At 43.3% G+C, this 13,784-nt stretch overlaps 1 protein-coding gene and 1 long non-coding RNA gene across 3 annotated transcripts in view; one reads left to right on the top strand and one right to left on the bottom strand.

The window, feature by feature from the left end:
- Positions 1-13,784, bottom strand: part of SLC2A1 (solute carrier family 2 member 1) — a 104,487-nt gene that overhangs the window by 13,191 nt on the left and 77,512 nt on the right. The window contains exon 1 of one of the 2 annotated variants that reach the window (XM_056543674.1): positions 3,758-4,000. The exons of the other annotated variant lie outside the window; for it this stretch is intronic. Coding sequence (XP_056399649.1) covers positions 3,758-3,775 — 18 coding nt within the window. The 5' untranslated portion in view covers positions 3,776-4,000. Of the gene's footprint in view, positions 1-3,757; positions 4,001-13,784 lie in introns of those variants that run through there. 2 annotated transcript variants of the gene reach the window in all.
- The window catches only part of LOC130294176 (uncharacterized), a 100,785-nt gene that overhangs the window by 45,245 nt on the left and 41,756 nt on the right, over positions 1-13,784 (top strand). The window lies entirely within an intron of this gene.

Below are 13,784 nucleotides of genomic sequence, written 5' to 3'. Positions count from 1 at the left end.
AGCTGTGTATACAGATAACCTAATTATATATACAGTATATATATATATATATATATATATATATATATATGAATATATAACTTACATATACATGCGTCTGTCTTTAGCTCTTTCAATGCATAATGGGAGTTGTAGTTTGTAATCTAGAGATCCACAAGTTAGGGACAGCCCCTTCTTTTTTAACCAGATCCCTCTTTGCTCCTTAAAGGGGTTATCCAGGAAAAAACTGTTTTTTAAATATATCAACTGGCTCCGGAAAGTTAAACAAATTTGTAAATTACTTCTATTAAAAAATCTTAATCCTTTCAGTACTTATGAGCGCCTGAAGTTGAGTTATTCTCTTCTGTCTAAGTGCTCTCTGATGACACCTGTCTCGGGAACTGTCCAGAGTAGAAGCAAATCCCAGTTCCAGAGACAAGCAGAGATGTCAGCAGAGAGCACTGTTGCCAAACAGAAAAGAACAACTCAACTTCAGCAGCTGATAATTATTGGAAGGTTTAAGAATTTTTAATAGAAGTAATTTACAAATCTGTTTAACTTTCTGGAGCCCGTTGATTAAAAAAAAAAAAAAAAAGTTTTTCCCTGGAATACCCCTTTAAATGTCCCTCTTTTTAACCTGGGAAATAGATTTACATTACTGTATATTATACCCCTAACTTTTATATAATTCCATCATCTAGTGCTACTTGGAACTTAAAAACTGTTATAGTCAGACAAATTGTGTGATATAATTTAAATGTTAAAAAAAATAAATAAATAAAGTATTCGAGCATATGGAAATAATAAGTAAAAATAAGTTGGTAGGTGTGACCTAAGCAGGTGTGTACATGCTCCTGTAATGCAATACACTGCCCTGTCATGTGCTTCTCATTTAAGCCACATAGAAAAATCCGCTCTTACAGGGAGCTGCATCATTTCCTGAGAAGCCTGGGCTCATTTCTGGAAGGCTCGTCCCTCTCCACCAATAGACACCGATTTCTTAGGACACTCCCATTCGATAAATGTATATGATTCACCTTTGTCCTACTAAGCTGCTGCTTGCCGTCATTCTGCGTCTCCTCCACCCTGGCCTCAACTCAAGGCCTCCGGAAGTAGATGCCAAGAAACACTTGCATTACCCGGAACGTAGAACTGATGCCACCGACTCTGTGAACACGTGGTACTTGCAGTGTCACTGGCCGCAACGATTGCATCATATAATATATCACAGGCAGCAAGAAGAGAAGCAGCTTCAGCCTGCATTCTGAGTCTCCATTTAGTGAGGGCGGATAGACTCACTACTAGCTATGGTGGTTGATATTACAACTGGGCATCTACAACCTAAAGAAACTGCAGTACTACAAGATGTACCCATCCTCGTCATACAATAGCTTACTTACGGTATATATATGGACACTATTCTATAGTGTATAAACATCCTACAGCACAGAAACATATCCGGACCTAGTCAGGTTTTTGCATCTAGGCTGGGGAGCTTTAGCCTAACTCCTGGGTTATCGGTACAATCTCATAACAAAAGTGTAAATCACAATGGACACGAGATCTCCAACCAAATACAACAATATAAAACGTATAAGTCTGCTGTAGGCATCAGAGCAGCATTCCAATCACAATGGCCCTGATTTACTAAAATCCGAGTGTTCTTTCTGGAGTGTTTTAGATTTCACTCCTCTTTTTCTTGTAGCTGATTTACTAATGTGTCGCACATGTCGGTTCATTTTCTGTCGCACAGGTTTTTTTGTGTCGCACGGGAAAATGTCTTGCACATACTCATCAGTAGCATGTGCTAAACCAAACAAGCAAGGTTTAACGGGAATAAAGCAATATAGAACTACAAAAATGAAATGGACCACCTGACATAGGAGTTTAAAAACACCCCCCCCCCCTACAATTAAAGGCATATTTTAAAGTTTAGAAGGCACAAACGATAAAACGCGCACAAACCAATAAAAACAGTCGGGAAGCTTTTAGTAAATGAGGGCCAACTGTTTCATTGGCCAACAGAAAAGTCATATTAGAGCTGCCCAAAATGTTTATGTGTGATAGGGCCAGAGCCTACTGTCATCTATCTGATTTTTTTTAGCAACTGTTGATGGTGGAGAACATCTCAAAACCTTTAAAGGAGCAATGCTGCTTCAGTTTCAGCCATTGTCGTGTACACACAACACACCCAGAGTTCCCGGCTCCTTATAGCCTCATAATTCACACCCCGCCTCGATCCTTGACAATACATATTTTAAATGGTATGGAGAGCAGCATTATGGCTCAGTGGTTAGCACTGTAGGGATCCTGGACTGAAGTCTGACCAATTTGAACATATGCATTGGGGTTTCAAGTTTAACCCATGTTCTTGTTTGGTTTCCTCCAGGTTATTGAGCTTTGTCCCACACTCCATATAAAATATGACATTTGGATTGTGAGCCCAATGGGGGACAAGGACTGATGTAAGTGATTTACAGTGCTGTGGAATATGTTGGCACTATCTGACTACAATAAATAAAGCCCTTGCACATTGTTCCCACACAAACATGGAAGACAGAAAGGAGACAGCCAGTAGATCTCCAGGCCAGGAATGTCCTTGTATATAAACAGAGAATGCAGGGCTTCCGGCATGGGGGAAGGGTGAAGGAGGACATGTCTGAATCTGATGTGGCCTTCAGATGGATACAGAATCCATATTCAGGAACAGTAGAAAGGAAATCAAAAGTGTGAGGAGGAGATACAAAGGCTGAAATGAGCTCCTCTAAAATTGGGAAAGGTCAGGGCTTGGCTTTCCAGTGACCTCTGACCTCCTGCAGCTGTTCTGTCCTGGTTTATGGAGGAGACCTCCTCCCCCACAATCCATATAGGAGGTGACCATGGACAAAAACCACATGCATCCCCGGCCCTGAATCTTTAAAACATTAAGTCAATGGTCAAAACCTTCCCGTGTTCAAATCTTCCACAACTGCAGGCTCTGACCTGTAAAGTGGGAGACCGGGCAGGGGCAATATGTTCTGGGCAGGGTATGATTCCCCCCCCCCCCCTCTCAGCAATGCTCAGATGTTACTATAGCTGACACCTCAGCCTTCCCAACAGCAGCTTTAACCTCCTGTTCCATCAGATACTATGCAGATCATCTATGAGAAGTGCCTAAAGAGACTGAAAAAACTCATGCAGTCACATGTGAGGTAAAGTAAAAAAGGTTTACTATTTCAGAGAAAGTATAGGAAACTGTCAGTTATGGACACGGGCAGCATGAGGTTACCCAGTGGGCCAGGTGGGGTTACCATTCCTATTTATTAACCTCTAAAAGTTTTCTAATTCCAAATTTTTATGTAAGTGAAGAGTAGGGGACGAGTGATCAAAAATTGCCCCCACTGTGGCCCCTGAACAGACCTGGGTGTATACAGTAATTATTACAATTATACAGCTTGTCCACTACACTCCAGCCCATCCCCCTTTTTACGAGGTCCCACCACATCCAGCAAGGTTACTAAGCGACTGAAGTCCTCACATTGGACTGACCTCTAACCTCCATCCTTCGCCAGCCCCCTCCCCCAGATAGTGCCAAACCATCACCTCCTCCACAGCAGGCTACATTCAAAAAACAGCCAAAGCCCCTATATGTATCCCAGTATACAGAAGAATGGACTCCATCATTAGTTTATACACCTCTATGTACCCACTTATCCCTGATCAATAATTAACTGCCCTCCCTATACTGGTAGTAAGAAGAGGGTGACAGAGCATGTATAGGGTTGGCGCAGTTTCTTACCTTGCCCCCAGACTCCATGGCACCCCTGCGTGTTATATCCCAGACAACGAGGTGTAATAATCCTGATTCTGCGCAGTCTCGCTCTGTGGTCACAATGTAACAGTCTCTATGTGGATACAATGTATCAGTCTTCTTCCCTGTAGTTATGATGTATCAGTCTACTCTCTTTGTAGTTGCAATGTAGCAGTCTCTTTCTCTCTCTCTCTCTCTCTCTCTCTCTCTGTCTAGTTACAATGTATCAGTCTCTCTCGGTCCTGCGCCTGATTCTGGCTGTGGGAGTTTTATACAAGAGGTGTGTAGCATCAGAGCTTGCTCATTGGATGTCTAGACTCTAACGTCATTCTAAGCCACATCCCATGAGCATCACACCCCCGACACCCCCCTCACTAAAGCACACATCACATCCTCAAACTGTATCTCTGGAACTGTACTCACTGTATACCCAACACTGTATATACTATATGCCTAGCACTACGCACTTTATATTCCCAGCATTATATAGCGTGGCTCTTACAGTGCATTCAGAAAGTTTTCAGAGCCTTTGATTTATTTCACATTTTGTTCTGTTACTTCTTGTGGTAAAATCAAGTATTCTCCATCATTTTTGCACTCAACACCCCATAAAGACAACGCTATAACCGAATTTTAGATATTTTTGCACATTTTAAAAAGAAAAAAAGTTTCCAGACTTTTTTTTTTTTTTATAACACTTGATATTTATCTCTAGCTCCTCCCATTAGATCTGGCTCCTCTCATTTCTCTTGATAATCTCTGAGATGTTTCTGCACCTTGGTTGTAGTCACCTGTGGTAAATTGAGCTGATTGGACAAGACACAGTCCTGTCTATATAAGGTCTCGCAGCTGACAATTCATAGCAGAGCAAAAACTAAGCCATGAGCGGAGAATAACTGCCTGTAGAGCTTAGAGACAGAATTGTATGGAGTCACTGATCTGGAGAAGGGAACAAAAACATTTCTGCTCACCTGAAAGTTCCCAAGAGCTCAGTGGTCTCCATAATTCTTACATGGAAGAATAAGGAACAACCAGGACTCTTCCTAGAGCTGACGCCCCCACCAAACTAAGTAACGGGGGAGAAGGGACTTGGTAAGAGAGGAGACCAAGGACCCAATGGTCACTGAGCTTCAAAGATCCTGTGTACAGATGGGAGAAATTGCTGAAAGGTCCAGAACTATGACTGCAGCCTCCACCATCTGGGCTTTATGGTAGTGGTCAGAAAGAAGCTTCTCCTCAGTAAAATGCACATGAATGCCTCTTCGTGTTGGCAACTAAAAGTCTCTTAGATTGGGAAAAACAAGATTCTCTGATCTGATGAAACCAAGATTCAACTGGCATCGATTCTAAGCATAGTGTCTGGAGGAAAACTGTCACTGCCCAATACCATCCCTACTGTGATCATGGTGGGGGCAGCATCATGTCTGGGGGAAACCAGGCACTGCCATCACCTGACCAATACCATCCCTACAGTGATCATGGTGGGGACAGCATCATGTCTGGGGGAAACCAGGCACTGCCCATCACCTGACCAATACCATCCCTACAGTGATCATGGTGGGGACAGCATCATGTCTGGAGGAAACCAGGCACTGCCCATCACCTGCCCAATACCATCCCTACAGTGAACATGGTGGGGACAGCATCATGTCTGGAGGAAACCAGGCACTACCCATCACCTGCCCAATACCATCCCTACGGTGATCATGGTGGGGGCAGCATCATCTCTGGAGGAAACCGGGCACTGCTTATCACCTGCCCAATACCATCCCTACAGTGATCATGGTGGGGGCAGCATCATGTCTGGAGGAAACCAGGCACTGCCCATCACCTGCCCAATACCATCCCTACAGTGATCATGGTGGGGGCAGCATCATGTCTGGGGGAAACCAGGTACTGCCCATCACCTGCCCAATACCATCCCTACAGTGATCATGGTGGGGGCAGCATCATGTCTGGAGGAAACCAGGCACTGCCCATCACCTGCCCAATATCATCCCTACAGTGATCATGGTGGGGGCAGCATCATCTCTGGAGGAAACCGGGCACTGCCCATCACCTGCCCAATACCATCTCTACAGTGATCATGGTGGGGGCAGCATCATGTCTGGAGGAAACCGGGCACTGCCCATCATCTGCCAAATACCATCCCTACAGTGATCATTGTGGGGGCAGCATCATGTCTGGAGGAAACCAGGCACTGCCCATCACCTGCCCAATACCATCCCTACAGTGAAGCATGGTGGGGGCAGCATTGTGCTGTGGGTACAGGGATACTGGTCAGTATTGGGGGAAAGATAAATGGAGCAAAGTACAAAGATATTCTTAATAAAAACCTGACCCAGAACTCTGGACCTATGACTGGGCTAAAGATTCACCTACCAACAATACAATGACCCTAAGCACAAAGTCAAGACAACACAGGAGTGGCTTACGGCCAGCTCTGTGAATGTCCTTTAGTGGCCCAGCCAAAGCCCGAACATAATGGAACACCTCTGGAGAGACCTGAAAATGGCTTCCACCAACCGTCCCCATCCAACCTGACAGAACTTGAGAGAATCTGCAGAAAAAAAAGGCAGAAAATCCCCCAAACCAGGTGTGAAAAATTGTGGCCTCATGCTCAACTAAGTCCTTAGTAAAGGGTATATATATTTATGTCACTGTAATAGTTTAGTAACACATTCTCATTATGGGGTATTGAGTGCATAATCATGGGGATTTTTTTTTATTTAAGCACAAGAAGTAACATTAAAAAAATTTGATAAAAGTGAAAAAATCTGAAGACTTTTCACTACACTGTTTATAACAGACTGTCAGGCACAATATCATTATAGTGGGGGAGAATAGCACTGTGGGCCCTCATTTACTAAGCCGAACCTGACGGTTTTTATCAGGTTTTGTGAACTAAATTTAGGCACACGCCTGTGCGACAGTGTTTGCGACATGTTTGGATAAAAATAAAATACATTCTCAAAAATCACTCGGAGAGTTTAAGAAAACCCTACAAAGGGGCGTGGCTTATCAAAAAATGGGTGTAACCCAACATTTTTCAAAAATCACTAAATTTTTTGGTCCAAAATCCGATAAAAAAGCAGAGAAGAGTGAATTCTGAAAACCCGACTGCCACAGGCCGGTGCAAAAACAGGTAAAATGGTCGGTTTTTCACCAAACATGGTTATTATGGGCAATACTTGATAAACCAAAATTAAAAAGACTGGTTCACTTAACTTGCCTTTCATCAGGACTTATAGTCCTGACTTGATAGGATATATGGACAAATATTTATACTTAAATGTGTTTAGATTTTAAATGAATGTATTTTTAAAGTACGGTTCAGTTTTGGTAGTACTTTTTTGATTTTATCTGTGATTTATTCAATATCTATTGCACAACTTTATTTGTTGCAATGCTAACATAATCCACGTTCATCCTTTTCTTTCATCTGGTATGTAGAATATTGTCGCTGTTCGGTGGAGCACAATCTTTTTCATATCAACTGGCTCCATAAAGTTTTAAACAGATTTGTAAATTACTTCTATTATAAAACAAAAACAAACAAAAAACCCTACACTCTTAGTAAATGAGGCCCTTTGTGCACCAAATTTATTGTGTTTTTGACTCTTCTTATGTGGAAATTTGGTTAACCTTAAAGAGAAAGCCACATGCCTTATAGAGAAGCCAACATCCCTCATCAGCCCCCCAATCCTCACAAATTGGACTGAATAGTGATGTCATTACTACTATGACTAGACCAAGAGATGACTTAGCTGACAAGTCCTCCCAGAGTTGCCAATAGATGATTTAATGAGGGGAGAATTTTAAGGATCGGTCCTGGCAGAGATGATGAGGAAAACAAAGTTCAGGAGAAAAGGAAGTTTTATAAATTGAAAAAAAAAACAACAACCGGAGATTCAGATGAGTGCGCTGACAGGTGGTGAGGAGTATAGACCATAGAGAGGCACTATCAATAATGCTACATTACATTTGTTCACAGATAGCAGCAGAGGTCTTCAAAATGGTAATAACTTGTTGCTCATATAAGAACACTGCTGAACTTTTCTGACACTGTACACAAAAAGGGCTATCTCATAGAAAACATGGGCCTATAAAAAAAAGACCACTAGGGGTCCTCATACCATCCAGGACATAATCCTATCCGGCAGCAGCAGCATCTTTGTCCTGGCTGACGCACAGACATGGGCAAAGTCCAGAGGGCAGGACTAGCACTTCTCTGCGCTCACTCCTGTCCTATCAGACTGCAGCATGAAAACAGAAAGAAGGGGGTTACAGAGCAGCATGCAGTAATTAGATGAAGAGACCCAGCACATTACAGCGGACTCGGAGGAAGTGAATTCATAGTTAGGGGCGGCCTCAGTGCCTGCCTTCCTGAGCAGTGGTTGTCAGAATGAGTAAGAAGCAGTTCAGAGAGATTTGTGAGACAAATACAGAAGCTAGACACATAAAGACATTTAAAACGTCTGCGTGACCTAGTGAGTAACATATAGAAGCATTTAAATATTTTTTCTGCCAACATAAAAAATGTTGACACTGAACTTTGTGGATATTATCGGGGGTGTTGACGCTTCGATCTGTGGGGAATACAATTGACACTTCTGGTTTCTTCATGTTGAGTTCAGTAAGTAACAGGTTTGTATTTGAGGAATTTAGCCTCCATCTTCAATGCTTATTTCATTGTTATTGTTATATTCGCATTGTGACCCCGACCTGATTCTAACTCCCCCCATATTTCGTAGTCCTCTGCTGTGTGTTGCTACCATCTTAGATAGGCCTATGTTGTGGTCTGTACAGGGAACGATCAAATACGTCACATGTGATATAAGAGGAGATAGGAATGTACACATAACCCATTGCATTCTTGCAAGTCTAAAAATAAGTTTGTGGGACTGGAAGCATCTGCAGCTGGGCCTGTCTGACGTGAATCTGTCCCATGACATCTACTCTGTCTCTTCTGGGACAGGATGCGACCCCTCCTGATCCTCTATACCCTGACAGAGAAGAGCGGCCATGGATGCTCCGATCACCATATCCCCCTATGGTCACTGTAATGGTCTCTCCTCTGGGTAGGAACCTGTTATCCTCGGGTGCACCATCTACATGTTGAGGTGAGAATTCCTCCTCAAGTGGCACCATATTCTCGCTTCGTTTTGGGAAACAAAAACCAGCTGTGTTTGTACATCCCATTATTCTTTCTTCAGTAAATGGGTAGTAACCCTCATTATTTTATCGAACAGAATGATCAGTGTGGAGTTTCGGGATGTGTGTAGATCCAGGTTATACTAGATTCACTGTGGCTCCTTCACAATTACCCAATGGCGCTGTATATAGAAAGTCAATACAAAGTATTCACTGTACAGTTAGATCCTTGTTGTATGAGGACATCACAGGGCACATCTCTGTGCTGGCTCTGCAATGTCATAGGGTGGTCTATGGGGATCCACAGATATTGGGCCTGGATGTAGTCGCTACCACTGAAAGCCCTATAGCCTAGGTCTCCAAACTGTGGCCCTCCAGATGTTGCAAAGCTACAACTCCCAACATGTTCGGACAGCCGTTGGCTGTCCGGACATGCTGGGAGTTGTAGTTTTGCAACAGTGAGAGAGACCTCTGCCCTATAGCTATGTAGTATGAGTAATAGTAATGTACAGATGCAGGTAAAGTGAACCTCTAGAGACTATGTAGGTTTTGTATTTCTTTATCCATCTCTAAGCAGCCATGCAAATCACTAATGAGGAGCTTAAAGTGACCCCCGCTATGCGTGCAGTCGGAAAATATTCCTCATACTTCATAGTGACATCCCCCTTACAGCCACCACCAGCATGGACATGAGGGCTCTATCACCCCCCAGATGTGTAGTCACGCTACGGCACTTCATATGTTAAATGTCAGCAATGGAGGATGGGAATGTGTATGTGACTGGCAGCAGGTACCAGCTCTGAGTGCTGGGGGAGGGCTCAGGGCCACACGTCATGTCTCCGGGGATGTGACTCATCCTGTCATCAACGCCAAATCCTCTTCTCATGATGTGCGCGAATGTGTTGCCCTATAACACACTACTATCCAGCATCACTCCCATCATCTCTGGCCCCAGGAGCTCACAATCTAATCTCCTATCACATACAATGTATCACTCCCATCATCCCTGACCCCAGGAGCTCACAATCTAATCTCCTATCATACAATGTATCACTCCCATCATCTCTGGCCCCAGGAACTCACAATCTAATCTCCTATCACATACAATGTATCACTCCCATCATCCCTGACCCCAGGAGCTCACAATCTAATCTTCTATCATACAATGTATCACTCCCATCATCCCTGACCCCAGGAGCTCACAATCTAATCTATCATACAATGTATCACTCCCATCATCCCTGACCCCAGGAGCTCACAATCTAATCTCCTATCATACAATGTATCACTCCCATCATCCCTGACCCCAGGAGATCACAATCTAATCTCCTATCATACAATGTATCACTCCCATCATTCCTGACCCCAAGAGCTGACAATCTAATCTCCTATCACATACATTGTATCACTCCCATAATCCCTGACCCCAGGAGATCACAGTCTAATCTCCTATCATACAATGTATCACTCCCATCATCCCTGACCCCAGGAGATCACAGTCTAATCTCCTATCATACAATGTATCACTCCCATCATCTCTGACCCCAGGAGCTCACAATCTAATCTCCTATCACATACAATGTATCACTCCCATCATCCCTGACCCCAAGAGCTGACAATCTAATCTCCTATCACATACAATGTATCGCTCCCATCATCCCTGACCCCAGGAGATCACAATCTAATCTCCTATCACATACAATGTATCACTCCCATCATCCCTGACCCTAGGAGCTCACAATCTAATCTTCTATCATACAATATATCACTCCCATCATCCCTGACACCAGGAGCTCACAATCTAATCTCCTATCATACAATATATCACTCCCATCATCCCTGACCCCAGGAGATCACAATCTAATCTCCTATCATACAATGTATCACTCCCATCATCCTTGATCCTAGGAGCTCACAATCTAATCTTCTATCATACAATGTATCACTCCCATCATCCTTGACCCTAGGAGCTCACAATCTAATCTTCTATCATACAATATATCACTCCCATCATCCCTGACACCAGGAGCTCACAATCTAATCTCCTATCATACAATATATCACTCCCATCATCCCTGACCCCAGGAGATCACAATCTAATCTCCTATCATACAATGTATCACTCCCATCATCCTTGACCCTAGGAGCTCACAATCTAATCTTCTATCATACAATATATCACTCCCATCATCCCTGACACCAGGAGCTCACAATCTAATCTCCTATCATACAATATATCACTCCCATCATCCCTGACCCCAGGAGATCACAATCTAATCTCCTATCATACAATGTATCACTCCCATCATCCTTGATCCTAGGAGCTCACAATCTAATCTTCTATCATACAATATATCACTCCATCATCCTTGACCCCAGGAGCTCACAATCTAATCTCCTATCATACAATGTATCACTCCCATCATCCCTGACCCCAGGAGCTCACAATCTAATCTCCTATCATACAATGTATCACTCCCATCATCCCTGACCCCAGGAGATCACAATCTAATCTCCTATCATACAATGTATCACTCCCATCATCCCTGACCCCAGGAGATCACAATCTAATCTCCTATCATACAATGTATCACTCCCATCATCCCTGACCCCAGGAGCTCACAATCTAATCTCCTATCATACAATGTATCACTCCCATCATCCCTGACCCCAGGAGATCACAATCTAATCTCCTATCATACAATGTATCTCTCCCATCATCCCTGACCCCAGGAGCTCACAATCTAATCTCCTATCATACAATGCATCACTCCCATCATCCCTGACCCCAGGAGCTCACAATCTAATCTCCTATCACATACAATGTATCACTCCCATCATCCCTGACCCCAGGAGATCACAATCTAATCTCCTATCATACAATGTATCACTCCCATCATCCCTGACCCCAGGAGATCACAATCTAATCTCCTATCATACAATGTATCACTCCCATCATCCCTGACCCCAGGAGATCACAATCTAATCTCCTATCACATACAATGTATCACTCCCATCATCCCTGACCCCAGGAGCTCACAATCTAATCTCCTATCATACAATGTATCACTCCCATCATCCCTGACCCCAGGAGATCACAATCTAATCTCCTATCACATACAATGTATCACTCCATCATCCCTGACCCCAGGAGCTGACAATCTAATCTCCTATCATACAATGTATCACTCCCAACATCCTTGACCCCAGGAGATCACAATCTAATCTATCATACAATATATCACTCCCATCATCCCTGACCCCAGGAGCTCACAATCTAATCTCCTATCACATACAATGTATCACTACCATCATCCCTGACCCCAGGAGCTCACAATCTAATTTCCTATCATACAATTTATCACTCCCATCATCCCTGACCCCAGGAGCTCACAATCTAATCTCCTATCATACAATGTATCACTCCCATCATCCCTGACCCCAGGAGCTGACAATCTAATCTCCTATCATACAATGTATCACTCCCAACATCCTTGACCCCAGGAGATCACAATCTAATCTATCATACAATATATCACTCCCATCATCCCTGACCCCAGGAGCTCACAATCTAATCTCCTATCACATACAATGTATCACTACCATCATTCCTGACCCCAGGAGCTCACAATCTAATTTCCTATCATACAATTTATCACTCCCATCATCCCTGACCCCAGGAGCTCACAATCTAATCTAAATGAGTGGCATGTTGGCACAGATCTTTACAGTGTTTACAGAAAAGTTTATATATCCCTGGTGGCGCAGTTCTCTCTCTTTTTTTTTTTTGGCCTTTGCCCCATTTGCTCATGGCTCCTTAGGGATCTCTTGTCGACAAGTGAGAAAATATGTACTCGGTCGTGTTTTTCTATCGTACTGCACCACATTTAATGTCCACTGTGCATCAGAATTGTAGATACAGTGAAAAGTAGAAAGTCGGGAAAGGAATTCAACTAAACAGAAAACCCAACTCTAATAGTAAATCAGAGCAATGTATCACTCCCATCATCCTTGACCCTAGGAGCTCACAATCTAATCTCCTATCATACAATGTATCACTCCCATCATCCCTGACCCCAGGATCTAACAATCTAATCACCTATCATACAATGTATCACTCCCATCATCCTTGACCCTAGGAGCTCACAATCTAATCTCCTATCACATACAATGTATCACTCCCATCATCCCTGACCCCAGGAGCTCACAATCTAATCTCCTATCACATACAATGTATCACTCCCATCATCCCTGACCCCAGGAGCTCACAATCTAATCTCCTATCACATACAATGTATCACTCTCATCATCCCTGACCCCAGGAGCTGACAATCTAATCTCCTATCACATACAATGTATCACTCCCATCATCCCTGACCCCAGGAGCTCACAATCTAATCTCCTATCATACAATGTATCACTCTCATCATCCCTGACCCCAGGAGCTCACAATCTAATCTCCTATCATAGAATGTATCACTCCCATCATCCCTGACCCCAGGAGCTTACAATCTAATCTCCTATCACATACAATGTATCACTCCCATCATCCCTGACCCCAGGAGCTCACAATCTAATCTACTATCACATACAATGTATCACTCCCATCATCCCTGACCCCAGGAGCTCACAATCTAATTTCCTATCACATACAATGTATCACTCCCATCATCCCTGACCCCAAGAGCTCACAATCTAATCTCCTATCTCATACAATGTATCACTCTCATCATCCCTGACCCCAGGAGCTCACAATCTAATATCCTGTCATACAATGTATCACTCCCATCATCCCTGACCCCAGGAGCTCACAATCTAATCTCCTATCATACAATGTATCACTCCCATCATCCCTGACCCC

This window comes from Hyla sarda, chromosome 10, assembly GCF_029499605.1.
Source record: "Hyla sarda isolate aHylSar1 chromosome 10, aHylSar1.hap1, whole genome shotgun sequence".
In the NCBI taxonomy this organism is placed as follows: Eukaryota; Metazoa; Chordata; class Amphibia; order Anura; family Hylidae; genus Hyla; species Hyla sarda.
This window is presented reverse-complemented; position numbering and strand designations above follow the sequence as displayed.